General features: G+C 44.7%; 2 protein-coding genes across 4 annotated transcripts in view; both read right to left on the bottom strand.

Annotated features, from left to right (window-relative positions):
* hmcn2 (hemicentin 2) overlaps window positions 1-5,002 on the bottom strand; it is a 49,822-nt gene extending 44,820 nt beyond the window's left edge. The window contains exons 1-3 of the mRNA XM_061816502.1: window positions 4,233-5,002; window positions 2,621-2,691; window positions 1,968-2,126 (exon numbers count right to left, since the gene is read on the bottom strand). Of these exons, the coding sequence (XP_061672486.1) occupies window positions 1,968-2,126; window positions 2,621-2,691; window positions 4,233-4,494 (492 nt within the window). The 5' untranslated portion in view covers window positions 4,495-5,002. The remainder of the gene's footprint in view (window positions 1-1,967; window positions 2,127-2,620; window positions 2,692-4,232) is intronic.
* A 1,090-nt stretch (window positions 5,003-6,092) lies between these two features.
* ncs1b (neuronal calcium sensor 1b) lies at window positions 6,093-24,939 on the bottom strand. 3 transcript variants are annotated; one of them, XM_061816512.1, is made up of 10 exons: window positions 24,576-24,929; window positions 21,460-21,681; window positions 20,809-20,924; window positions 20,067-20,153; window positions 17,668-17,692; window positions 11,293-11,431; window positions 9,408-9,486; window positions 8,917-9,005; window positions 8,060-8,137; window positions 6,093-7,647 (listed from the first exon to the last, which is right to left on the bottom strand). In XM_061816512.1, exons 1-10 carry the CDS (start codon window positions 24,662-24,664, stop codon window positions 7,549-7,551), a joined length of 1,023 nt encoding a protein of 340 aa, XP_061672496.1. In that variant the 5' UTR covers window positions 24,665-24,929; the 3' UTR covers window positions 6,093-7,548. The 3 variants fall into 3 exon arrangements, with proteins under 3 accessions (XP_061672496.1, XP_061672493.1, XP_061672495.1); XM_061816509.1 differs by having other exon boundaries at window positions 6,093-8,137; window positions 24,576-24,939; XM_061816511.1 differs by having other exon boundaries at window positions 6,093-8,137; window positions 20,809-20,921; window positions 24,576-24,939.
* Between the last annotated feature and the right edge of the window lie 1,705 nt (window positions 24,940-26,644).

Below are 26,644 nucleotides of genomic sequence, written 5' to 3'. Positions count from 1 at the left end.
AATCACATTTTATTTTGTGTAAACCCTGGCGTGTATGTTTCACAACACCAAAATCTAAATGGATTAAATGCATAATGGCTAATCAAAAACGGAGACAATCAGTGACTGTTTTTTTTTTTTTTTAGTGCTTCAAAATATAATCCTCGTATGCCTTCATGACTCCAGAGGACAAAATCACTTTGTGGTATGAGTGTTTCACAGTTTTCCAGATGAGACTTACTGACAACATGTGAGGGGAACAAAGATCTTCTGTATTCTTTATTCTTCTCAAAGCTATGTCAAAGAACCGAATTGCATTCAAGGGGGGACTGAGAAAAATACAACAATGGAGTGTTGTTGCAACAATGTCCTGAGGCCCAGACCTAAGGAACACTAGCTGGGTAAGCTAACGTTAGCAAGCGTGTTTATGTTCGCATTTCAAACAGCTTATCCTCAAATGTTACAACTAGTCAGTGGTGCCAAATCTCCTTGGCCAGCCAGCCGTCCACAAAAGTTTATGCCCTAAACATTTTTTTGTCTCAATTAGGGCTGGCCTGTATGGGTGGTGAATCCAAGTGCATTCAAGTTCGTAGAAAAAAAACATACTGCATTCAACATTTCACATCTGACTCACAACGAGTCAAAGAATAAACTAATTGCTGTACTTTATTCTGACAAGATAAACAGATGCTATAATTTCTTCAAAATTCACAAAATATTTCACAATTTTTAGCCTTCTCTACATAAAATGTGTTTAAAATATAAATATAAAACATATATCGCTGCAAAAGGAGGCATCCATTAGCCAAGCTATGAGTAGTTGCATGGCTATTCATGGCAGCGCCAGGATTAAAGCCAAACAGGAGCCAGAATGAGAGAAAGATGATCCAGGTGAATGTGAAAGATAACGAGGAGCCGGCTAGGTATCAGTACCCAGCTTGCTAACGAGAAAGGTGGAAGGGTTAACGTACCAACACGCACAAAACTAACCTACCTATGGCCAAGGTACGGTGAGGGATCCTGGTTAAAGCAAGTCATTTTAATTTTAAACTAAAAAAGAAAAACTCTACTCTTTTTCCGGTGCAATAATTTTAAAACAATCCAAGAGTATTTTTCATATGCTGGACTATTATTTGAAAATAGTACAAGGAGCAATGATTCAATTCGGACTTGAAAGTCATTCGTTGCTGTCAATGCAAGTATCCAATCGGGATTTACAGTACGAGCCCGAGCGCTTGGAAGCCTTGGTGTGTCCTACAAATAGCAACTGGTAGTGTCAACTGTTTCCAATGCAAAAGGGAGCGTCCCTTGTGTCGTGGCTGTGTCCAGCCAAGTATGTAACGTGCTGTGGAAAAGGAGCGATTTGGAAGTCGTTTACTTTCTGGTTGCTCCTAACTTCCCCTCCGGCAATTAATCGCTCGTGGCCCGTAACGGAGCCTCAAGTAGAAACTCGGTTTTCATCTTTCTGTGCCTGTTCATCTCATTCCTTGAGTAAGCCCCAAAATCTATGAACATGTCATGTCATTATCCAAGCCGCTTATCCTCACAAGGGTTGCGGGCAAGCTCAAGCCTATCCCAGCTAGCTTCGGGCGAAAGGCAGACTACACCCTGAACTGGTCGCCAGTCGGTTACAGGGCAGATAACACCATCACTGAGCAGGAATCGATCCTACTCTGCTCGTACCAAAGGCAGGCATGTGTACCACTTCATCATCAGTGACTCCCAATCTATGAATTTTTTTTTTTTTTATTTTATGCACAATTCTTGTTGATCTTGTTCTTGTCTTGACTTTGAATACCTCGGACTTAGAGTGCGCACACCCATCCGTGTACACTTTCTCTGAACTTGTATCCTGATCCCATAAGCTCACCTACTAATTCCATATTTTGTGCCATGTTTATAATAAAATGACTCATATCTGGTGTGAACGAAACCTTTGAGATACATCATTTGTCATTTCCCAATCGTGTACGGTTATTCATGTTTACCTGAGACTGACGGAGTTGCACCAGCTGGAGAACGTCTCTTTTGAGCCGGTAGTCTTTGGCTCTGGCGTCAGTGAAGACATAAATGAAGGATCCAGGAAGAGAAACCTCCAAGGCTTTCTTAATGGCTCCAACACTCATCTCAGGGCAGTCACCCCCACCCTGCGTCAAATGAATTCAACATTAACGTACTTCATCTTTAAACGGGAAAGGATGACAACCCCTAATGGGACAAGCCGAAAGGAAAAGAAGACCAATGTGCTCCGTCAAATCCCGTTGCACAAAATTACTCATTCAGACTCGGTTCTATACGGCAACACATCCGGACATCGTCAATGCAAATGTAAAAAGATGAATCATTGTACAAAAATTCCGTTCCTACAGCCACACGTAGTGCAGCATGAACAGTTGCTAAAGGTGGCTAACATAACTGATGTGAGTTTCTGTCCAAAATACAGATGATAGAAGATTCTCTTTTGAAATTGGCGTGCCAGCTTTACCTGCCTTCAACTTTTCAGAGGTCAGAGTATTGTTTAGACTGTGTTGTACAGACTCTTTCCCGGATACAGTCCACATACAGTACACCCGTATAAAGCCTGAGATAATATTGTGGCGCATTAATGGCGCAATAATCGCCGCACGTGTTCTCTTCCCACCTGAACAAACAGCTCTTGAAGATCCTGCTGGAACTTTTTAGGGTCGGTGGTGATGGACACGGGACCGATATCTGCAAGGATGATAAGATAGACCAAGTAATCTCTAACAAAGACATACTCTGGAAAACATTTTTTTAAAAAAATGTTGAGTTGCTCTTTGTTTTTGGAAGGTGCGAAATATATCATGACGCTTTTGGAAAGATGACAATTTCTGTTGTCATCCATCAAAAACATATAAATATTTTATGGTGTTACTGGAAACCAGAGGTGGGTAGTAGTAGGCAGTAGATGAATACTGTAATCAAGTAAGAGTACTGTTACTTCAAAAATAATGCGGAAAAGATCCGTTTCCCTTGTCACTTCTCATTTTGCCATCCTGCTCGCCAAAATCATCGTTCCACAAAACAGTGTCGGTTTGCACCTGCCTTGCTTGATCCTCGGTGCGCCCGGTTAGTAGATCGGCTTCCACGTCTGTTGATGTCAGCAATCAAGTGTGCGCTCAGTTTTGCACGCACAAACATTTTGCAAATCAGGACTGCGAGTCTCATCTCAGAGTGGGTAACGACGCGGAGCTTGCATCGGGGGTCTCACTGTGGTGCCAAACGTCAGGACCCGTAAAGGCCTGACAGCGCCGTGACGTGTTTGTCAGCCGTCGGAGTTTCGGAACAACCTTTTCAAATTCTTCACGGGGGGGGCGCATTAAACAAGACGAAATGTGTGATGTTACGGCGACCCACTAGAACATTCCCTCCTTCCAGCGCCACCCCCCCCCCCAGGCTGGCTGAATTGTTTTTATTCCGGAGGCGAGGATGGTGGAGAGAGGGCGGGCTGCGGAGGGTGATTGGGGTAATTACACACAGGCAGACAGCATGTGCTTCTCATCAGGGCCCAAAACACCCTCCCCCATTAGAACGCTCTTATTTTCAAGCTCCGTGAGCTTTTTCCCGTATAGGCCATACACAGGGAAGGTGCAGGGAGTCTTACCTGCCCCACTTTTGCTTCCCTTTAACCACTTCAAAGGTCAGTTACCAGCTTGACCCACACAAACAATACAATTTGAAGGTGAAAGCAAGAGGAACTGCTGGCCTTGCTTATTTGCTGCTGTGTCAAAGTGACTATTTTGAGAAAGACCCCATGATTCATTTATGTGACATAATATTTAATTCAATAGCTGCTTTTAAAAAAAAAAATCTGGATTTTTTTTTTTTAAATGAAATGCAAATAATAGCACATTATTATTAAGACTCATAAGGTTTGATGAGGTTGCAGTATATTTAAAGTACACCCCATCATCTGGAATGGGTTTCAAATATTTGGTTGTCATTTTTAGCTACGTGAGGCAAAATACCACATGTAACGTTTTACAACAGTAAAGTACATCCACAATATTACCCAGCAATATGCAAGCATTTTTTCCTGCAGCTCATTAGATGTGCCTAATATTGTGACGAGCCCGTGTGCATTAATTTACGTTTTATACTGGTGTCTAATGTATTTAAAATACATTGCAACATTTAGTGGTGAAAGTTTTTGAATGTACTCAAATCCCCACAATTCATGAACAAAACGTGCATTTTCTCCAACTGAGCGTTTCCAGGGTTGCAAACTGTACCTGGATCGTGGAAAGGAACCAGAACAAAGTTTTTGATGGGTCTGGTCCTCCGGTTGAGGGTCTTGTGCAGGATCCGCGAGGCGCCGTCGATCACCTGCTTGAGGTCGTCGTACATAGAGCCCGTCACGTCGAACACGAACGCCAGGGTCGAGGCGCTGTCATCCGCGCCCTCACCCTGCTCCGAAGAAGCCGGGGATGCCCGCAGCCTGTGCGCGCCGCTGCACAGCGCCAGGACCAGGCACGTTCTCAAGAAACCCGTCATCTTTTTGGGGGTTATTCTAATGCATAAATCTGCTGCAATCAGACGAGGCGCTGGGAAAACTAGATCAAAACACGTATGAAGAAGATGGGGTGGTACTCAATTTTAAACTGTGTGCAAAATGCATCCAGTTGCGGATTAAAAACGCGTCCAGAGGAGCAGCCCCGTGCGTACACTTTGGAGCAAAGTGTGGGGAGGCCGCCTCCGCTTTGCGAAGCACCCCTGGAGAGCTTGGAGCAGGCCCTCTGACGCTCCAAACGGGGCGGGGAAGCTATGCAAAAACTGCTGCGGACGGCCAACCCGACTTGCATGCGACGTGTAACTCGACCCCGCCGTGACTTCCAGCCTCTCACCCAATTGATTACACTGCACGGCCGCGCTCCAAGCGTCGTCTACATCGGTCTATACTACTTTTTTTTTACTACTACTTTCTTCAATGGGACCAGTCTCGTTTGAAATAGAACACATAGGAATCGAGTAATTAACATGTTAACTGTTCTGTGCATGTACATTTCACGCATAATAAATTCAAACATTTCATTCATTAGCAGGCTGCCTCCTAACTAGGTAACAACTAGATAACATTATGAGAATAAAGGTAGTGTAGGAGATTACATTTAAGATCATTTTAGCAATTGTTTCATGAGAAAGAGTCAAAAACCTAATGTGGTGGTTCCAAGATGAACGAGTTAAAAATCCCAAATGTGTTTTCACAACTCGAACGGGATTTGTTGCTGTATCTTTGGACTCTTCCAAGAATAAATTGCTGTACTGGCATTCTAACGTCGGGAGAAGCAAAGGCGTCAGGCAAAAAAAAAAAAAAAAAACATGCAACCACATGAAAACATCAACATCAACAAATGCACATCATCATTCATTCCATTCAGTCTAGACAAGTAGAGGGGAGAGATAGCAGGGGTGGATGACTTCAAATACTTGGGGTCAACAATCCAGAGCAATGGTGAGTGTGGTAAGGAAGTGAAGAAACTGGTCCAAGCGGGGTGGAACAGTTGGCAGAAGGTGTCTGGTGTTCTATGTGACAGAAGAGCCTCCGCTAGGATGAAGGACAAAGTTTATAAAACAGTGGTGAGGCCAGCCATGATGTACTGATTAGAGACGGTGGCACTGAAGGAACAACAGGAAGCAGAACCGGAGGTAGCAGAAATGAAGATGTTGATGTTGAGGTTCTCGGTCGGAGTGAGCAGGTTGGATAGGATTAGAAATGAGCTCATCAGAGGGATAGCCAAAGTTGGATGTTTTGTAGACAAGGTTAGACAGAGCAGACTTCGATGGTTTGGACATGTCCAGAGGCCAGAGAGTCAGTATACTGGTAGAAGGGTGCTGAGGATGGAGCTGCCAGGCAAAAGAGTGAGAGGAAGACCAAAGGAAAGGTTGATGGATGTTGTGAGGGACAACATGAGGACAGTGGGTGTTAAGAGAGGAGGATGCACGAGATAGGCTTAAATGGAAAAAGATGACATGCTGTGGCGACCTCTAAGAAAGAAAAAGAAGTCTAGACATGTATATGTCAATAGTCCTTACAACTCCAACCTTAACAAAATGCGGCAGTGTCGTAAAATGACCTTGACTTAACACACGTGGCCATTTAAATGCATTTATTGTGTGCTCTCATACTGACCAATGACAGGTGAACGGCATTTGCCATTCAGTAAACTATCATTTGCATAAGGCATAAAACATCAGTGACAGTGCGAAGACGTGTGACTGCTGCAACGGAAATGATTGAGGATCGGTAGAAGGCTCGAGCTAAACACAGCTGGGCAAATATCACGTGGACAACGGTGGCCACAGAGGCGGCAAAACCTTTACAAGGGCAATTGGTGTCTGTTTGTTTCTGCCACTTGTTGTCTACTTAAGGTGAATGAGGGTCTCGAGCCTCAATTCGAACGTCAAGTCTTCAGCGATGCCACCCGGTTGTTGCACCGCAGACGTCACTCACTCATGCTCACGGGATTTGGAAACACGACAGGAATCGCAGGCCGCAAACACGGTCAAATAATCCTTAGAAAGCTCGTCGCTCCCTCAACAAATTGAAAACTCAGTTCTCACAGAAGAGGAAACTCGTTGTGAGGACAAAAAAATAAAATAAATAAAAAAAATACCACAAGAATAGTGAAAAAGGCAGTGCAAAACATTTCAAGAACTTTGATATAAAGTAAAACTTCATTCTTTTTTTTGTAAGAGATGAAAAAATCTTGAAGGCAGCAAAGCAGGAACTACGGCACGTTAACATAATACACTTTTTACACATTACAAGACACCACTTTGTAAATTTCCGTTAGTGTTCAACGTGTAACACACGTTTCCATTTTCGACTCTAGAGTCCAGGATGAAAGCAGAGCTTTCTGCTTCTCGTCGCGGAAAAAGTCTGGAAAATCCTCCAGAGGGATTCGTCGCCTGGGACTTTTGGCGGGGGAAAGCAGACGGCTGCGACATTTGCACAGACAGCACACAGCAGCGGCAGGAACACGTTGAAACGGCGTCAGAAGGTGTGTCCGCAATCCTTGTTGGAGAAACAAACTAGTCTCTTGTGATTGTCAGTCCACCCCTGGATGTGCGAGATCCACTGGCGCGCTTGTTTATGGGGGCCGCATACTGGATCCGTGTTGCAGGGTTAGGAGGAAACACATCTTTGCTCAGACCATGCAGGATAATCACTTGAACGCCGCGTTGAAAATGTGCATTCACAAGCCCACTTCACAGCTGACAAAACGGCGAGTCCCGTGTCAGCAAGAGTTGGCAGAGGGGACGAGAGGCTGGTGGATTACGAGGCGGCGGAAGAGGCTCCTCACTCGGCATTCAAAGACCGTTTGATTGCCAGCAAACAAGTGGGTCGCTTGAATAATTCATAAGAACAAACTGTGAGCAGAAAGCAGCTGCTTCGCTCTGGATTCAGGCCATTCGCTGATTTGTCTTGCTTTTTTTTTTATTTGCTCAGATGACAGGAGGATGGCAAAATATTGGATTGGCGCAACTTCCCCTTTGGCGAAGCGCGCACGTGGCTTGGCACATGAATACGCCGCTCACCTTACATTCTTAGACCAGACCGTCATAGAGAGACAGCGCTTGAACAATAGAAGGGTCAGCCTTGGAACCCTCCTGGAACTCCTGCAGGGTCAGTTTCCCGTCCGCGTTCTGGAAGAGGAACATCCGACAGAGACGCCATTAGCGCACCATTACCAGCAGGGGGCAAATGCGCCCCCCCATCAGAGCAGAGCACATCGCTGCTTTTCAGTGCTTTTGGTCTGAGGTCGGATCGGCGGCCTGGGATTCTAGCCAGTTCGCTGACACGAATCACCAAGTGCATCTTGGACACGCCCAACCAGGCTTCACTGCATCATTTACACGAGACAAGTAGATTCCCGTGAGCTCAGAGAATGGCCACTGGCACTGAGGGCCAGGGTGCAAAGAGACGATAAAATGCTGACAGTATGAACGATACTGTGGTAGATATAGCATGCATTTCTAAATATAACAGTGTCCATCCAGATACCCTGGAGGAAGCAGCTACGCATTTTTCAATGCTAAATAAGACGCGTGCACGAACCTTGTCCATCATTGCAAAGATGCGGTCCACTCGCTTTTCTGGTGTGTTTTCTTCTTCCGGCAACTCCACAGTGTTTCCCTGAAATACCGACCAATGCGACAGCAAGCAGGCTCAAGTACAGTGGAAGTGCAAATTTAAAACAGCCCAAAAGAAAATTGTGACCTCAAGATGAGATCTCAAGAGCTTGGTTCTGCTAGCAAGCAATCATTCATATGTTCTGTTTTTTGTAGAACATTTAATTAATTTTTGGTTGATTAAAAAGTGGGAGCTTAAAGTATGTTCTATTATTGTAACATACAATATTCTACTTGTATGATGAACTATGCATAAATTTCTTAAAAACCTTTTTGGAAAAAAAAAAAAAAACATTGAGCTGCACAGATAACACCAAAGCACTACAATGGAAAATGAAAAGGAGCCCTCGCTGGAGAAGGCAACCACGGCCCGGTGGCATATTTAATGGGACAAAGGCGATCCATATCAGTGTGGCGCATGAAGCCTGAGAGGCTAGGTAGCCAGCAGGCTAAGCAGCAGCGGGCTAGCTGGAAAAGTAGCAGTCGATGAGGATCTATGGCACCAATTAGCGCAAAGCAGAACTGGGCTTCTACCATAGACCAAGGTACAGTGAGGGATCCTGGTTAAAGTAAGTCATTTTACTCTAAAAAAAAACAACAAAAAACTGTACGGCAATGCGAGAGCTAAAATGTGTCATCCCAAACTCGCGTGTGCGAATTTGATTGTACACCAGTCGTTCCTTACTGTCGTGACAGATAGGAATTGGGGTTTTAGGGTGCAAGTCCGACCAACTAGTTTTTGACCCTTAAGGTTCCACAGTATGTATTGCGTGGTCAACTTACCACCATCTGATAAATGGCATCTACTATGTTCAACATCTCATCGCGGGTGATGTAGCCATCATTATCCAAGTCGTATAGCTTGAAAGCCCCTGAAAAAAGAATTCAAGTATTAAAGTAGGTGGTTTACTACAGTCCAGAGGTCTCGGCCAGCAATATGAGCTGCTGGGCAAATGCCAACATTCCAGAGTTACAGTCACCTTAATAAATATAACAATAAAACAATTGAAAAATATACATTATGCAACATTGTGCTTCAGCAAGGAATAATAAAACATTTCTTTGCTAGTAAAAAATAAATAAATCCTAAGTGGCAGGAAACTAAAAAATCCTTTTGATAAAGTAGTTTTTCTGTTAGCAATTAAAAAACACAAAACGTCTTCACATCAGGTCACGCGGGAGTGTCTTGCAAATCAACCAGCACAAAGCAGTAAAGCCCGATTGAAAATCCAGTCGTGTAATGATCAGCAATAGTGATAGAAAACACATCTTACATCTCAGTTTCTCATCCAGAGTTCCCCGAGAAGTCACAGACAACGCCTGGATGAACTCCGAGAACTCGATGCGTCCGTCCTAGAAAATGGCACAGGCGAGGAAACTTCATATATTACACTTCCTCAGAGAGGTCCTTGCTACATCCTGCTTAAAAACAGGTCCAGGTGTCTCCTTCAGGTTTGGAGCTATTTTTGCCCTGCACTTCGATCTCTCCGGGGGCAGAAATATGTCACCTCTGGCTGTTAGTTAGACGCCTCGCAGATTGAAAGGTTACATACATTGAGCAATCGCAGGTATTGGAGAGTAGTCCTTGCAGGGATTTCAAGAATATGGCGTACATTTCATCGTGATCTGCAGCTCTTAATTTGTGTGGTTTTGTACTGTGGATCGTTACTCCGTGACTTGGTTGGAAAGTCACGAGCTGTGGATTTACGCCAGCCCCACATTGGTCACTTCGCGGCTACCTTCGCTTAGCTATGTGCTCTACTCGCCCTGTTGAGACACTCTCTACGACAGCTGACTCCGACCAAAAAAAAAAAAAAAAAAAAAAAAAAAAGACTTCATTCTTCAACAACGGGGTGTCTGACGTCAGCAAAGGTAGTAGATGAACATCAGCCCCGGGGGGAACGTCTCATTTTCAAGACACAAAGCATCGTAAACAAAGCCAATCCTGCTGCAGGGCTGACTTACATATAGGCAGAAAATTTGTCTCCTAAATGACACTCAAAAGGTCTCCACAGACTGCGATGAAAAGAATATTAGGTAACGTGAATAAAGTACATACACTTTAGGCCTTTGCTCAAGAAGCTAGTCAACTACAGCAAAAAGAAAATCGAATTTGGCATGAACGTGTTGCAAACATCTACCATTGACCTGTGAGTCTAATAACCAGCCAATGAGCATACATTTTCAGAAAACTGAATCTTATGAACGACATTAATGCAAAGAAAAGCAAATTTATTTGTATAGCGTATTTCATATACGAGGTAACTCAATGTACTTTACATGATGAAAGGCACTTGAAAACAAAGAGATTTAAAACGGGATAAAAACAATATAAATGATAAACAAAATATTTTAAAAAGGCAGTTAAAACCGCATACAGTGCAAGTAATATGATCAAAAAGTGGATATATACACTAAAAAGCATGATTAAAAAAAGGAGCGTTTTCAAGCTGAATTTAAAAACATTCACACTTGGGGCTCACCTCACCTCTTTTGGGAACTTATTCCATTTATGTGCAGCATAATAGCTAAATGCTGCTTCACCACGTTTGCTTCGGATTCTGCGCTCCACTATTTGACCTGAATCAGTTGATCTCGGAGCTCTACTGGGTTTGTATTCTGTAAGCATTTCTTTCATGGATTCAGGACCTAAATCGTTTAGTGATTCATAGACCAGTAGCAGAACTTTAACGTCTATTCTAAAGCTGACTGGAATCCAGCGCAAGGACTTTAGGATTGGCGTTATGTGCGCTGACCGCTTTGTTTTGGTCAGAATGCGAGTTGCACCATTCTGAATGAGTTGCAGCTGTTTAATACTCTTTTTGGGGAGTCCATTCAGAAGACCATTACAGTAGTCAAGTCTACTTGATATAAAAGCATGGATGAGCTTTTTCCTGGTCTGCTTGACACATACAAGACATGACCTCTAGATATGTTTTCCAGATGGTAGAAGGCAGTTTTTGTGATTGATTTGATATGATTGTTAAAAGTCAGGTTGGAATCAATCAGAACATGGCATATAATGAAAAAGCTGACTTTTGTACTCTGCTCTTGCAAGCCACTGTCCTCCTAGAAGAATCTTTTTGACATAGTACTGAATAAATGGACTACAAATGGATAATTTTTTGTCCGACATAGCGATGATAGTAAATGACAAACCTTGTTTTCATCAAAGACGTTGAAAACAAAAGAGGCGAACTTTGTGGGATCTCCAAAAGGAAAGAACTGCTTGTATATCTTCTGAAATCCCACAGAATCCAGCTGTCCACTGGGACAATCTTTAATGAACCCTTTGTACCTGTCAAGAAAACGGAAAGATGCACATAATAACGAATCAGTAGACCGTCACAAAGCCGCAAAGAAGAATAGAGGGTGGAGTAATTATGGTAAACGTCAGCAAAGGGTATGTAGTTCAAATGTGTCTGATGGAAAAGCCGAAGAGCTCGGCTATTTGTCTCATTCGCAGGTAAGAAAATTGTTCTTATCCAACTGCGAGCCCGCGGTGGTTCGCCCGTAACCCAATTAGCCTCTCGTCTTTATTTGATAATTTGCACGACTGACAGACAAGTCTGATTGTTTCTCCTTACCCTTGAAAATGACACATCCAGAGAGCGACGTAATGTGCATTAGACTAAATATAGCAGCAATTCATAAGCAATTTCAAGTGCAGTCACTCAAAGTTGGGCAGCTCTCTTGTACGGTTCAATCAAGAACCGAGGCAGCGCCGCTGAACACTAATAACTTCGAGCGACGGCGCCTCAGCCAGTCGACAACTGCTTGACTGCACAAGTTCAACGATATTTTGCTCCTTTGCACCAAAGAGAATTCAGTCGCATTTGGATTGCAAATGTTCCCAATGTGTTAAAATGTGCTCCCGGAAAGAGGCTAAGGCACATAAGCGGAAGAAGCAACCGTGGCGGGAAGTTAAAACGGCTGCGTTCAATGGCACAGAACGTCAACCGTCTTTTTCACTCAATTTAGTTGCTTGAACTACTTGCGGCGCCTGGTCTAGATCGGACGTGAAATGTAGACCCGTTGCACTGTGCGCCAAATAGCAGCGTGCACTTTTTGGGTTCTGGAGATTTTACAACCCTCCTTTCCAGTGCTGTAAAGCTCAAAGGCTGTTAAAATCGGGTCAAAGCGCAGAAAGCTGCAGTGAGAGACTGAACAATGTTTCTGTTTCATCTGGTTGCAAACAGTCACAACACTGAATTGAGGAAGCGTCTCAAATTCATCCTTTTCCGTTCCACGTCAGTTTGACACATTCATGACTAAATTGTTTTTTAAATTGCAATTAAAGAACTGTACTTTTTTTTTCAAGACATCCATTTTCTATACTGCTTATCCTTGGGAGTTGGAGCTTATCCCGTCATCCAATCACAGGGCAAATGCATGACTCTGACGACCTTTCACCTTCTTTCTGTTCCTGAGTTAATTGACCTCAAAACATTGCCCGCACAGAAGTCATGAGAGTGAAACACGACGCCGTCAGTGACTCCTAAAAGAGGCATTATGCATTTCTTTTACAATTTAATTCCCAATAAAAGCTCTCTGACATTTGATACTCAAAATACACAAAAGAAAACAAATTCCAGCACGCTTGACAGCAAGTTGAAACGAATCATTTTTGTGTGTGTGTGTGGGGGGGGGGGGGGGCAGTTCTGTCAAGTGAGCCCCAGCTCAACCCACGGAGCCAAAGAAGAGTGGAGCTTGCATCGCCATGACGACCGGGGCAGAACGATGGCGACGCGACGAGGAGTCGGCGCTCGTTTTTAAGTCTGAAGAGAGACGCAATGGACCTTTCTGACCTGTCAATCACTCGTACAATAATAGCCAATCAGATAGCCGCATTTTCTTAACCCCTGGCTTGACACGCCCGTCTTGTCTTCATGTCCCACAAGCAATGCGTGCGCTTTGAAAAGTTAACGTTATGAACAAAATGGTCCTCAGATGCGCTTGGGGAACGTGCAATTCTGATTAAAGATATCCGGCTCGGTCACAAGGGGCCCGCTTGATTCATTTTCCAGAGTCTAAAACACAGTTGACGAAGTGTCTACAATGGATTAAGGCTCGCGGAAGAGTGGGCGTACAACTCAATGTGGAGAATATCAACAAACACAAGGCTGTATGTTCAAAGGTAAGCGAGGGAGAAGTATCTTCTCTGAGTTTGATTGAATTATTATCAGTGCTTTATACATACATTGCAGGAGAACAACTTTCACTTTGTTAGCGTATCACTGACCTGCTGAATGTGTCATCTTTTACGCCAAAGAGTCGGGTTAGTGATACATAAATGCAAGAGAAATATCCGTTTGTATTGCATCGAACTTTTAAGACAGTACTGGGTTCCATTACGAGCCAAGCCAAGTGAATCCACCCACTCACTTCGAAAGACTACAATGATATTGCTCGTGATCTTGCCAAGTAAAAAGTACTCACCCTGCTTTACATGCGCAGTACGATTCCACTATTTTACCCTGTTGGATATCAATATGAAGTTTGTGAGGCGTCGAACTTTTTTTGCATCGATCGCCAACGTTTTCCTCTAACTCTGACATTGCGTCCTGCTCTGTCCAAAATCTTAATTTCGTGCACATATCCTTGCGTGAAATAGTTGAGACCTCTCTGTAGAACTTTCTTGGACAAGTCTGGCGCATTTGGCAAAAAAACATACCACAATGTTACCGGAAATACGCGATAGAGAATCCACTTCAAACCTATTCTGTTCAGTCGCCATTTTGGAAGCTTGTGCGAGATGGGAAGTGTTGCTAAGGGGGGCAGAGCTGAAGACCGCCAGTTGGAAATGACCATTGTCATCAAGACAAAACGAAAGCTATATTTGTGTTTGCACTTTCAAGGAGGCAGCACTACATCACCATGCCACTGAATCATGAATGGGTGGAGTCACCTCGCTCCATTTCCCCAAAAAAGACACAAAAGTAGAGCTTGGGTTCAAAATAGAAATCACTAACCTACACAAGGAATAAAAAGAAATGTCTGGAAAATAATATCGCTCCCACGATGCTTCTCGCATTTGATGAACAGCACAATCAGCCCAAGTTGACTTGAGAACGGCGCTCTGATGAAGATGATGTCTGCTGGCTCCGCATTTCTTTAAAACTACATTTAATCTACTCTGGCGATGACGAAGCGAGCTCTGTGTCATCTGTGCTGCGATGCGCTGCTGATCCACGTCCAGAAAAAGAAGCCAGAACCATCTCACATTTAAAATATCAAAGGATGAAAGCAGGGTTGAGCTTTTAGCATGAATACAACCAAAGTGAGATTCACAGTGCACTGTGGATTAGGAGAATCATATTTCAAGCCCAAAGCAATTTACCTGGATTCCTCAGTCCGCATTAATATTCAGTGATTATTATATCTAGCGGGCACAATAATGCCTCCATTGAGAACACAGTGGTGCACGCAAGCTGTTCTTCGACGCAACATAAAAATGGAGAAAGAGTGTCAGAAGGCATTTTAGGTTGAATACATTTTGCGCTGGCAGCAAATCAGCTCAATTTGGGATACAATGGAAGAAAGTTTGAAAAAAGCGTCTGGATGGTCTCGTGTTATGCATGGTAGAAAAATGAGGTTGGCGTTTAATAAATTAGTCAAGTAATTCGGTGTGTGCAGAATAAATGGGTGGCAAAATGGATAGATCACATTGTTTAATTTGTCAGCAAAGGGAAACTTTCACTCTATATACACAATTAATCCAAAAAATATATATTTGATTACTTTTAACCAGTCTATCGAGGAGGTTTTAGTGCAATACATATCTTGGAAAAACTGACATAGGCAGAGGAAATCACCATTGTCATGCCTTACTAAAAAAAACTTTCTTTATCCAAGCCGCTTATCCTCACAAGGGTCACAGGAAAACTGGAGCCTATACCAGCTAGCTTTGGGCGAATGGTGGACTACACCCTGAACTAGTCGCAGGGCATAGATCAGCAACATCAGTGAGCGGGAATTGATCCAAAGCTGCCCACACCAAAGTAAGGCATTGACCTTTTTCACACAGTTTCTCTCCGGCATCAACAAATGCATTATTTGCTTTGAGGATGCTTGTGGAAAAGCCCATGACAGAGTACCAAGAGTGGAACTGTGGTACTGCATGCGCAAGTCTGGTGTGGCGGAGAAATATGTTGGAATAGTACAGGACATGTATGAGGGCAGCAGAACAGCGGTGAGATGTGCCGTAGGTGTGTCAGAAGAATTCAAGGTGGAGGTGGGACTGCATCAGGGTTCCGCGCTGAGCCCCTTCCTGTTTGCGGTAGTAATGGATAGGCTGACAGACGAGGTTAGACTGGATTCCCCTTGGACTATGATGTTCGCAGATGATATTGTGATCTGCAGTGAAAGCAGGGAGCAGGCGGAGGAACAATTAGAAAGAAGGAGGCACGCACTGGAAAGGAGAGCAATGAAGATTAGCCAAAGTAAATCTTAATATATGTGCGTGAATGAGAGGGGCGATAGGGGAAGAGTGACGCTCCAGGGAGAAGAGATAGCGAGGGTGGATGACTTCAAATACTTGGGGTTCAACAATCCGGAGCAATGGTGAGCGTGGTAAGGAAGTGAAGAAACGGGTCCCAGCGAGGTGGAACACTTGGTGTTTGGTGTTCTATGTGACAGAAGAGTCTCCGCTAGGATGAAGGGCAAAGTCTATAAAACAGTGGTGAGGCTGGCCATGATGTACGGATGAGAGACGGTGGCTCTGAAGAAACAACAGGAAGCAGAAATTAAGATGCTGAGGTTATCGCTCGGAGTGAACAGGTTGGAAAGGATTAGAAATGAGCTCATTAGAGGGACAGCCAAAGCTGGATGTTTTGGAGACAAGATTCGAGAGAGCAGACTTCGATGGTTTGGACATGTTCAGAGGCGTGAGAGTGAGTATATTGGTAGAAGGATGCTGAGGATGGAGCTCCCAGGGAAGAGAGACAGAGAAAGACCAAAGAAAAGGTTGATGGATGTTGTGAGGGAAAACATGAGGACAGTGGGTGTTAGAGAGGAGGATGCACGAGAGATGAAAAAGATGTCCCTCACGGGACAAGGCGAAAGAAAAAGAAGAAGAAGATGATCAACAATTTGCTTCCCATTTCCCAAAATAATAATGAGGAATTACAGCAAAGCGGCCACACATTGTCAGCCCGCTTGCGTCAGCCGGTCTTCACAGCCTGAATCAGACTCGGCTTCACTTGTCAAGAACATGCGCGTGTATCGGAACTCTGGCACGATGACAGATGCACAGCCTATGCCCGGAGTCGTGCTGCACTCGCAGGGACAAAGTAGAATCCCTGCTGGGCGGAAGGTTAGCTCACGCTAAGAAGCGGCATGCAGAAACCACAATGCCCGGGGACAGGTCAGTTTCGTGAATTCTGTTTCTTTTGTGGATAATTTGAAAGGGGAAACGATTCTGTGTGCAAGACGGGCATTTTTCGAACGCCGCTAAGTCTCGCGTCGGGTGCTTGTGCTCCAATTGCAAGCCATCTGGCATTTCCTCTGGCAAAATTCTCTCTCGATCCCTCACCCTCAGCAGCGTTGATTGCTGCTAATCTCCAAGCAGCCACTGATGCGAAGGATGTGATGGTGGGTTAGCTTGCTTCAGAACGCATAGCCTGAGGTGTGTGGGGTGTGTGGGGTGGGGTGGGGGGGGGGTTGGAATTCTGCCCCAATGCACTGAAGAGACAGGCCAAAGACAAGCTACCTTCGAGGCTTTAGCCCGTCCAGCGCTCCATCTCTTGAAAAGTGACCCCTCTCTCAAAGACGGAGCTCCTTTCAAGCATGATGATTAGCTTGTGAAATGCAAAACCAAAGCAGGAGAATTCAAGTGTGAATGTGGGATAATGATCGCTATATTACAGTGAGACTTTTTTTTTTTTTTTAATCAGACGCGCTATTCTTTGTTGTTGATTTTTCAGGCCGGCCAACAATAGCCCGGCAGCAGTCAAATGAGAGGACTGCACTCAAGCTTGAATCCTCTTTTGTGATGAAAGCGAATGGGTTGCTCCTCCCGGCGCCCCCGGCCGCCAGATCGTGCCTTCGCAATTACATTTGGGGACGGGGGGGGGGGGGGTTTCGCACCTCCACGGTAATAATCACTCTCAACTCTGTTGTGTGACTTCTTCTAGTCTGGGGTGCTTCTCGCGCAGAAATATGTGTCACTTCGATGGATGCGAGTACTGTAAATGTTACATCATCGTGTGGGCTCTGCTCTGAAAAGATGGGGGTACAGATGGAAGGAATAGTTCCCGGCAGTCGTGTGAAGTCTCAACTTCTGCCGTGATTACATTCTTGAGAGTTGTCTTGTTCCCCCGCCATTCTTTCCTTATCGGACATTCCTTGTCCAAGTTCAGCAAAAAGCTACTTGACACGTTTATGTTACTACACCTGAAAGCTATTCGGTCCCGGGAAGGCTTCCAAGTCCTTCAATTATCAGAACAATACACAAAAACAAAACAATAAACAAGTCAACTCTTTGGGCTCATGCAGTTTGGCAACGTATCATGAAGAAAGAAAGTCCACACTTACCACTGTTGCACCTCTTTTTCTGTAACTGCAAAAGAAATGGAGTCAACTTAGATTTAGAGACAACATTCATAACGCCATGAATAATTATGTTTTTAGAAAGTAAAAATGTGGCATCATGCACCGAAGTGAGCACAGCAAACATTCACGTTACATCGAGTGGATTATCAATATACTAACTGATTGCATTAGAGGGTTTGGTGAAAGAATCATTTATCCAGGCCAGAAGAGAACTAGTGCAAGTGAACCCTCAGGACTTGACAGGAGGACAAATAAGGCTGAGCGGCGAAGGGGTCGGCTGCAGCAGGAACAAAAACAGGACGCTTGAAAAGGCTTGACGTCTTGTCTTGCCTTTTTTTCGACTAATGGCCAATCCAGGTTTGCGTTGACTGTCCACGTAGCCAAAGCAAATTTACACCTTTGACCTTATAAATGTAAATTAGTAGAATGAGGTCAACTAGTCGAGACTTTCAATTCATGCTGCTCAGGATGGAAGGCGTCTTCAAACCCCCTCGGTTTGCTCGAAGTCAAAGGCAGGGCTTCATAACGTCCGGCACAATTTCGATGTTTCTTGCTGACACAAATTTCGGATGTCATCCAAACCGGATTCAAGCATAAAATTGCCCCGTCTTATTGCTGCTCGTACGAGCGCTTTGCTGCACGAGGCCCGAGTCGGGTGGCTTTCATGTGTGCAACTCACCTCGAAAGGCTCCATGTGCCCCTGGCATTCAATGTCACGGTCCGTCAAGATAAACCGCCATTACGTTTCCGCCCGTGTACACACAAATGCGGGAAGTTCAACGCAGCTATGATTTCCGTTTAAAACGTTATATAACTCAGTCGGAGCCAACGTGCAATAATGCAATCCGTCCATGCAAGAAAGGGCCGGGGCCTGGCGGGCCGGTTGGCCCTGGAGGGTCTGCTAAAACCAGTCCCGCTTGCACTCTGTCACTGCGAAACCTCTTCATGGCTCTGACAACACAAAAGAATTGTCACGCCATTTGATGGGCCAAGCCTACACCCTGGAGACCTTTGACTATACGCCGGTGTTTCCATGTGATTGCCACACTGAACGCTAATTCTGACCTAATCTGGGATGTCTTGAAGCGCTCTTGGGCTCTTTTCGGGTGTTTCAGTGACTGTACAACATCTTCCTATTTAGTTTAGAAAAACGTCGCTGCCTTGAAATCACACACTTGACAGCTCTCACTGTTGGCCAGGCCTCGGTTGGTTTTCTGTCAACACAAGCTATTATTTTTACAGAGAAGAAAAAAAAACACCCTCCTTCTTTTCATCACAGACACAAAGAGCCACTTAGAAAGAGAAATTTCCTTAGTCCCCCGATCTGTCAAAAATCAAAGGAAAGCGGTGATGAAAATGGAGACAAAGCTCTTCGCAGGGGACCGAAAATAAGGCAGCGGGCAGTATCCAAGGAAGAAGGATGGGCGATGAGACGATCTGGAGGAGGACAGCTTGGAGCGACTCTCAGCGAAGATAACCAGATAAGATCCTAATTGCACCGTTCCCCGTCCCCGCTCGAAGAGGGCAATTAGTGGATGGAACGAGAGGAAAAGAAACGACAGCGGGGAGCAGGCGGACCCGGCACGAAGCCGCCTCTCGCTCGGCAGCAATTTCCTGCCGCAGCGGCAGCCCCCCTGGCCTCCGCGGCCGGTCATTAGCCTGCTCCCACTCACACCTCCACGCCGCACCGCTGCAGCGGCAACAATCACAGGAATTAGGAGAATAACGTTGTGCTCTGACAGTAACGCGCAACAAAAAGTGCGCCTTCCAGTGGAGACATCATTATGGTAATTGCCAAACCGAGCTGAGCGCTAATCTGATTGAAAACCGAGGGGGAGAATTGCAATGTGCATCTTGTATTCCGGAGGCTGAATGAAAGAATCCTCGAGAGCAAACAGAACACTCCGCCTAAGATATGGATGAGCACTTCTGTCCCAACTGAATCATTTCTCCCTACAGTCTAACGGTAAGGCACTCAAACTACATTTATCTTTGTACAAATCCAATTAGTCAGAGTGAAGGAGCACAGCTTGCAAGTAAAAAAAAAAAAAAAAAAAAACAAAAAAACCTACAATGGAAGCTGCAGCATGATTACAAAATGTGTGTAAATTAGCGCATGACCATTCACAATTATAATTTGTTCAAGTTGAGAGTTCTTCAATTCCCCCAGCTTGGTGAATCTCGTTAGTGGCATTTGTTCTATTCAATTATAATGGAAGCAGCAGGATACGGCTATTTGCTGGAAATGACGCCCGTGGAAAGAAGCATGACAGTGCCCGTTTCGGCCTTTTTAACTTTTTGCGCAAACTGTCATTCCGTTTAAAAGTTTCATCAAGGTTTGCACGTTGAAGACAATCAACAATCCATCACGGGGTACTCACAGTAGGTTTTTCTGGTCAGTTCCTCGACCACCTCCGGCTTGAGCTTGCTGTTGGATTTCCCCATGATCGCTACCTCAGCCTGCTCCTCTGCCACAAACATACACAAAGGAAAGCCGGTTCAGGCCAGTGCCACGACCAACCGGGGAAGCGCGCATCAGTCGGGCTCTGGCTTAAATCTAACGGAGCGCAGTCTCCGCCGAGCCAAAAGGATGGAGTGCCGTCAGCTTGTTGACATATTTCACATTGCCGCGTTTGTCCTGGGAAACCGGTCGAGTGATGCGCACTTCCAAGCTTCACGTCTTCCCACCAGCACTTGACTGCTTGAGAGGAGACCCCGCCTGCCCCCGCACTCTTGACACAAGAGAAAAAAAAAAAGGGGGGGGGGTATACACGCACGGAGCTTGCCTCATGCATGCATTTTGCAAAAGAGAGAGATTTGCAGGAAAAATACAAATAGCAATAATGTTCCAATCATTGAAGAAAACAATAAGGCAGGTTGCCTAATGAACAATATTGATTTCCCGCTGTCTTGTAAAAAAAAAAACACATTTAAAGAGTGAAGGCTCTCTCTCTCTCTCTCTCTCCTCCTCCTCCTCCATTCCGACTCATCCTGTTGCTTGCTTCAAGACCACCTCGAGGTAATTTGCAGTAGACACCAGATGAGATGATAACGCAATTTCTCCCGAGTAGAGGCTGCGTGTTGGGATGCATCAGCTAGAGAAATTCGGAGGCGTGCGAGCACCTTCACTGCAAACATCTGCACGCGTCCGTGGCCGGCGCTGTCCGGCTGATGGGCGACATGCTGGGCATGACCATCTCCAGTCCTCTCCGGTCCTTTCCCGAGCTGGCCGGGTACTGCTATATGAACATGAACACACAAGAGCGCAGGAAGAAATGCTGATGACCTCGCGGAAAATGAGTGGTTCGGCCACCACAAACCACAGACTTCTGACTGAGAAAAATAAAATGAAAATAAAACAAAATAGTCCAAGCACAACGAAAGAGAAGTGTTGGCGGTCACATTTCAGAGAGATGAACAAACTGATGAGCGTGGGAATAGCAAATGAATGGCGAAGAGACATTAGTTGACTTATGACGTGGCAAGAAAAAAAAAACTACATGATGGCGGCTCCAAGCGGGCAGGTAGACACGACGTTGCCTGGCAATGCCGGAGTAAGACGCTAACACTTCATAAAGGCTGGCAGGTAGGATGTTTTCTGGCAATGCCATAGCAACACACCAACTAACTCGCGCTTCAGCCACTGCGTGTCTTTCCGATCACCCGGCTCGCGCGACGTTTTGCGCAAAAAAAAAAAAAAAAAAAAAAAAACGCAGTCTCGAGATTATGTTTCTACCCCTCCCGCTGCAAAAAGGAAAACATTGAAAATTCTACCTGGGGTCGACAAGACGGGAGGCGCCGTTTGGTCGGTCGGGCCGAAAAGGGAAACGGAGCGGAGATGCGAGCGTGCTGCCGGCGCTGCCGCGGCCGACGCCGACAGGGGAGGAGGACCCGACTTGCAAGGCGAGCTGCTGCTGCTGCTGGCCTCGGCGCGCACACGTCCGTGAGTCACGCGTGCCGCGCGCACGCGCGCGTGCGTGACCCGACTGGTTCCTCCTGCGGCCACGTTATGAGAAATTGCAAGCATGCAAGCGGCACTTTGACTTTCAACTTCAATCTATTGAATGTCCTTTAAAAAAAAAAAAAAATTCCATCCTCTACTTACGAAATTATTCCGTTCCGGAAATAGTTAGGTGACGTATATTTTTCGTAAGTAGAAGAGATTTTGTTTGCCATTTTTATTGTTTGTATCCCATTTTAAATGTTTTATCTATTTGTTTTCAAATGCTGTTAATCATGTCAATCACATTGAGTTACCTCGTGTATGAAATGCGCGATACAAATAAATTTGCTTTTCTAAATGTAATAATCCTTCCAAGCCCCCACCCCTATCCCACCAAAGCCAAAAATAAACATTCAAAGTACATAAACTCAATTTACGATCATAAATTTAGGTTAATTTACCTTTAGCCTTGGGCAACTATGCGAAGACAAGGATGAGTGACAATCAAAAGCCATCTAAGAAATATATTTGGTTTTCTTGCTTTGTTTTTGGTAGGCTCAGACCCCCTGCTAACCCCCCAAAAAAATCTGCATAACCACAAACAACCAATTAATTTTAGGAGTGCATAAGAACGTTTTAATATGTTTACTGGTCACAGTCCGGTTATCCCACTCAACTTAATCCACTCTTATTCTTATAATTTCAGCAAAATTACATCTCTACATTCCTATCCAAAAAGGAGAAAGATGTACTCGAGAAACTCAAGAAAAGTAAAGAAAATAGAGCAAACAATCACAACTCCCTCAATTTGCTGCAGTAACTATATTGATTGTGGTGTAATAACAAAAAATATCATTCCAGTTCTAGTGATAAATGTATTCTGTGTCTTTTTTGGAAAAGCTCTGTACTTCAAAATGTAAGTAAAATCCCGGCAAATGATTTAAGCCCCCTCAAGTGTTAATTTTAGTGTAAGCCGCTAAAAAAATGGACGCGGGTCCGCAAATGGCCCCGGGGATGTAGATTGGATACCCCTGGTGTGAAGTCTCTTCTGCCACTTAGCGGCCATTGTTACACCTGCTTTGAACGGGACAAGTACAGAATCTCATCCGAGGAATTCTGATATCTTCTTGTTCTGAATTTTCTTGTCGGTGTATTGAGGCTGAGGTCTCGAAAGGGAGCTTGAATAGTAACAGGAACGGTTACGAAGGTCTAACTTGGACTTTGGACAGTGGACTTTGTCACACAGGAGCCCGAAGGAAGAGAAAGTGTGTGCATCAGTTGCTAAGAGAAGTGGTTTTTGCGGACTACGGCCGGCAACATCTTGAATTCGTCAGGTGCAGACTGGCCAAAATTGAGCAAGCCAGTCAGAGGGACCGAGTTGTATGAATTGGACATGGCGTTGCAACGTTGCTGACACGAAAAGGAAGTTGCTTGTAAACATGTCATTCAATCTATACACGGTACCCACCATAACAGAAGAGGCCTTTGTTTCGCACATTTAGGTGCCACTGTTACATTGGAACTGTTTGGGGATCTTGGGCAGGGGTACCCAGACTTTTTTACCCCAAGATCTACTTTTCAAGCAGTCAGCCTCTGGCGACCTACCGACGAGGGATTATGGTGGATTATGATGATGCACCCAAACCGTTTTAAGGTAATGTTTTGTTGCCTCCTATATTTAAAATACAGAATTAGCTTTTTGTGTACTGTATTGTCTGTGTCAGACCAGACCTTTCCCATTCAGAAAAGAGAAAATCTCGTCCCGTTTAACCACTTTTTCTTCGATTATTCCCACACTTCGACAGTCACTGCGTCTTAAAACAACAGCATTTATTTTTTTTTAACTCTCTCCATTAATATCAAAAGTAAACATAAGCAGCATGTCTAGCTCGTCTTTGCTCTACGTTGCCCAGACTGTGTTGCTAACTAAAGCACAGGTGGTGGTCGCTGTCTTTATAAAACACATTGATGGGCTGCGTAAGTACTGTAACATTTGTAACTATGAGTGTACGTCTTTAAGAGTGGAGGGGGTGGGGGAGTAAATCAGGAAAAAGTGTGTGTGGCACCCCTGATCTTGGGCCTTCCCCACCAGGCTGGAAGCATACAAGTCTCCATTCTGTCTTTTCATTCCGAAGCAACTAAGGAGGGGGTCTCACTACTTTGGTCAATACGAGGCTTATCCTTCCTCGTCTGTATGTACAGTGCCTTCGAATAATTGCGTTTTTGCTGCTATCTGAAGCCATGTGAACACGTCCGACTGAACCAAATGATAATCCAGACCGTCTCCCAACAGGACAATTTCTACCCACGCACAGGAGGCTGCGACTGCACTTATCGCAATCGACCGCAGGAAACAGGGCTGGGAAAACGGAGGGTTGGGGCGGGTTAAACTCAGCAGAGACTCCAAATTTTAGTCCTGTCATGATCAGTGGGATTTCCTTGATTCTCTTGAATGTGCATCACAGGATGAAGCTGATATTTAGTCTGACAACACCTGACAACACTTTGATGTCACTTCTGTTGGCAACTTCTTCCATTTACGTGGCGCATGACAGCCAAATCCCGCTTCACCAGGTTTGCGTTATTTGACGTGAGTCTGCCAGTCTCAATGGTTTTGTATATATTTAGCATTTCTTTCATGTATTCAGAACCTAAACCATTTCCTGATTTATAGACCAGCGGCAGACCTTTTAAATTCCATTCTGAAGCTGACGGGGACCCATTGCAGAGACTTTAGATTTGAAATGCTGGGACAGGCTCCAGTATTACTGCGACCCTTGTGACGATAAGCGGCTTGGAAAATGAAAGGGTGGAAGAATGGATGTTCTGACCTCTTTGTTCTGGTCAGAACCCAAGCTTCACCCTGAATGAGGTGCTTCTGTTTAATGCTCTTTTGAGCGTCAAAATGTTTTCAAAGAGGTCACGGACGGCGCATCGGCTGACTCACTTGACTTCTTTGCCGGAAGCGTTCCCTTCGTACTTGTAAAAACAGCAGTGAGGAATGTTCTTAAGGTCCCAGATCCGCAAGATAGTCATGACTGTAAGAAAGATCTATAGACGGTATTTGTAAGACAAATCGTACGTGACCTGTCATTGGAGAGTTTGCTTCGATTTCTCGTGGACGATCGCACCCTCCTTTCGGAATAATCCTTCATTGTCAGTTTATAAATAAATGCTGCCCCGACTTTGAACAAAAAGGCCACCAGTGATGAAAGATGTGCGAGATTTCGGCAACAACCCTCGGATCAGACTGTTCTGACAAGTTAAGAAAGAAGCAGGACCAAAGTCAGCGATCGGCATACTGACGACGCCGCAGCCGTCTTTAAAAATAAGATTTCCAGACCAGATAGTCAACTTAAGATCACAGCGTTCGGTGACGAGGGGAGGAAAAAAAGAAACCTGAACAAGAGCCCGCATTCGGCGTAGAATGTCTAAATATAGTTGATGTGAAGATATGAATCTTTTACTCGCGTGACAGATGGAGGGATACGCAGTGACGAGCAGATGAACGGGAATCTTTTTATGTACCAGACCAGAGCCACTCTACATTAAAACCATCTCCGAGTGAAAATACTGAAAGGTTGGACTTAACAGCTAAAACTTTCACCAGTTAACTGTCAGTCCGTGGATATGATTTGGCAGGATCCATTTTTTTAATGTCTGAGAGTTTCTTATTTAAAACAGAAGCTTCCTTTTCAACATGAGAAGTAGAAAAGTGGCAAACGGAGATGTTTTTTTTTTTTTTAAACTAAAGCAAAAGAGCAGATATTTTGGGAAGCATTCATTATTTTTCAAAAACGTCAATTTTCCCGCGGCATTATACGTAGTGCCCTGTTGGAAAATCCCATATGGCTCTCAATATATAATTGATGACATCATAAATTTACAATAGCCACGTGGCCACGATGGAATCCGCCAGCTTGCGTCACGGTCGAGCACGCTCTGCCCGTCCGGCAAAGAACTCAGCTCGATTGCCAGCCGTGGATGTCAGACGGGGCCTTGAGCCGAGTTTCGCGCTGAGAAAATCCCGTTCGGGGCTGACGCGGTTGAGAGGGACCGGAAAAGAGGAGGGGCTCACTTCTCGGTGGGCAGCTCATGTCGAAAAAGGAAAAATGTTGAGCTTTTTTTTTTTTCCTCCAGCGAAAAAAAAAACCTCATGCTAGGTTTGAGTTTGATGGGGAAGATCTGACATCAACCCCATCAAACACAATTAAAAAAAAACATCTTGAATTACACCTTTGATCAAATTATGCACGGTGGATCAGCTGGTCAACCGTTGGCCTCACAGTTGTGAGGCCCCCGGTTCGATCCCTGTGTGGACTTTGCATGCCTGCATGGCTTTTCTCCGGGCACTCCTTTTTCCTCCCACATCCCCAAAACATGCAACCCTAATTGGACACTCTAAATTGCCCCTAGGTGTAACTGTGAGTGCGTCTGTTTGTCTCAATGTGCTCTGCGATTGGCTGGCGACCAGTTCAGGGTGTACCCTGCCTCCTGCCCGTTGACAGCTGGGACAGGCTCCAGCACTCTCCGTGACCCCTGTGAGGATAAGCGGCTCAGAAAATGGATGGATAAACGTATCAAGTGTTCTTTACTTCAGCATTGTCTATGTTCAGTGTTGACGAGTAACTAGTTACGTGTAAGTCATGAAAATGTGTCATTATATTACTTACAGTTGCTGTTAGAAAGGTCCTTGATTACAATTTTAGGTACATTAAGGAAAAAAAGCTTGGATTTTTTTTTTTTTCATCTTCCTTCCTTCTTCCCACTACAGCCAACACTTGTGATTGGCTCTTTGGTCATGTGCCTGCCATAATCTCAAACATGACATACTTTTCCAAATCTGACGTTGAAGCGCCACCTTGTGGTGCACTCTATTAGTTTGTCTGAGGTTTTGAAAAGATTCGACTCATTTGAGCGCATAAAAAGAAAGAAAAGAAAAATTACTCTTTCGACAGTTCTATCTTCAAAATTGTGGACTTTTTAGGGAACATTTAGTCAATGTCATGTGTCACA

Source organism: Syngnathoides biaculeatus, chromosome 4, assembly GCF_019802595.1.
Source record: "Syngnathoides biaculeatus isolate LvHL_M chromosome 4, ASM1980259v1, whole genome shotgun sequence".
Classification (NCBI taxonomy): domain Eukaryota; kingdom Metazoa; phylum Chordata; class Actinopteri; order Syngnathiformes; family Syngnathidae; genus Syngnathoides; species Syngnathoides biaculeatus.
Note: the sequence above shows the minus strand (reverse complement) of the source record. Positions and strands in the feature narration are given on the sequence as shown.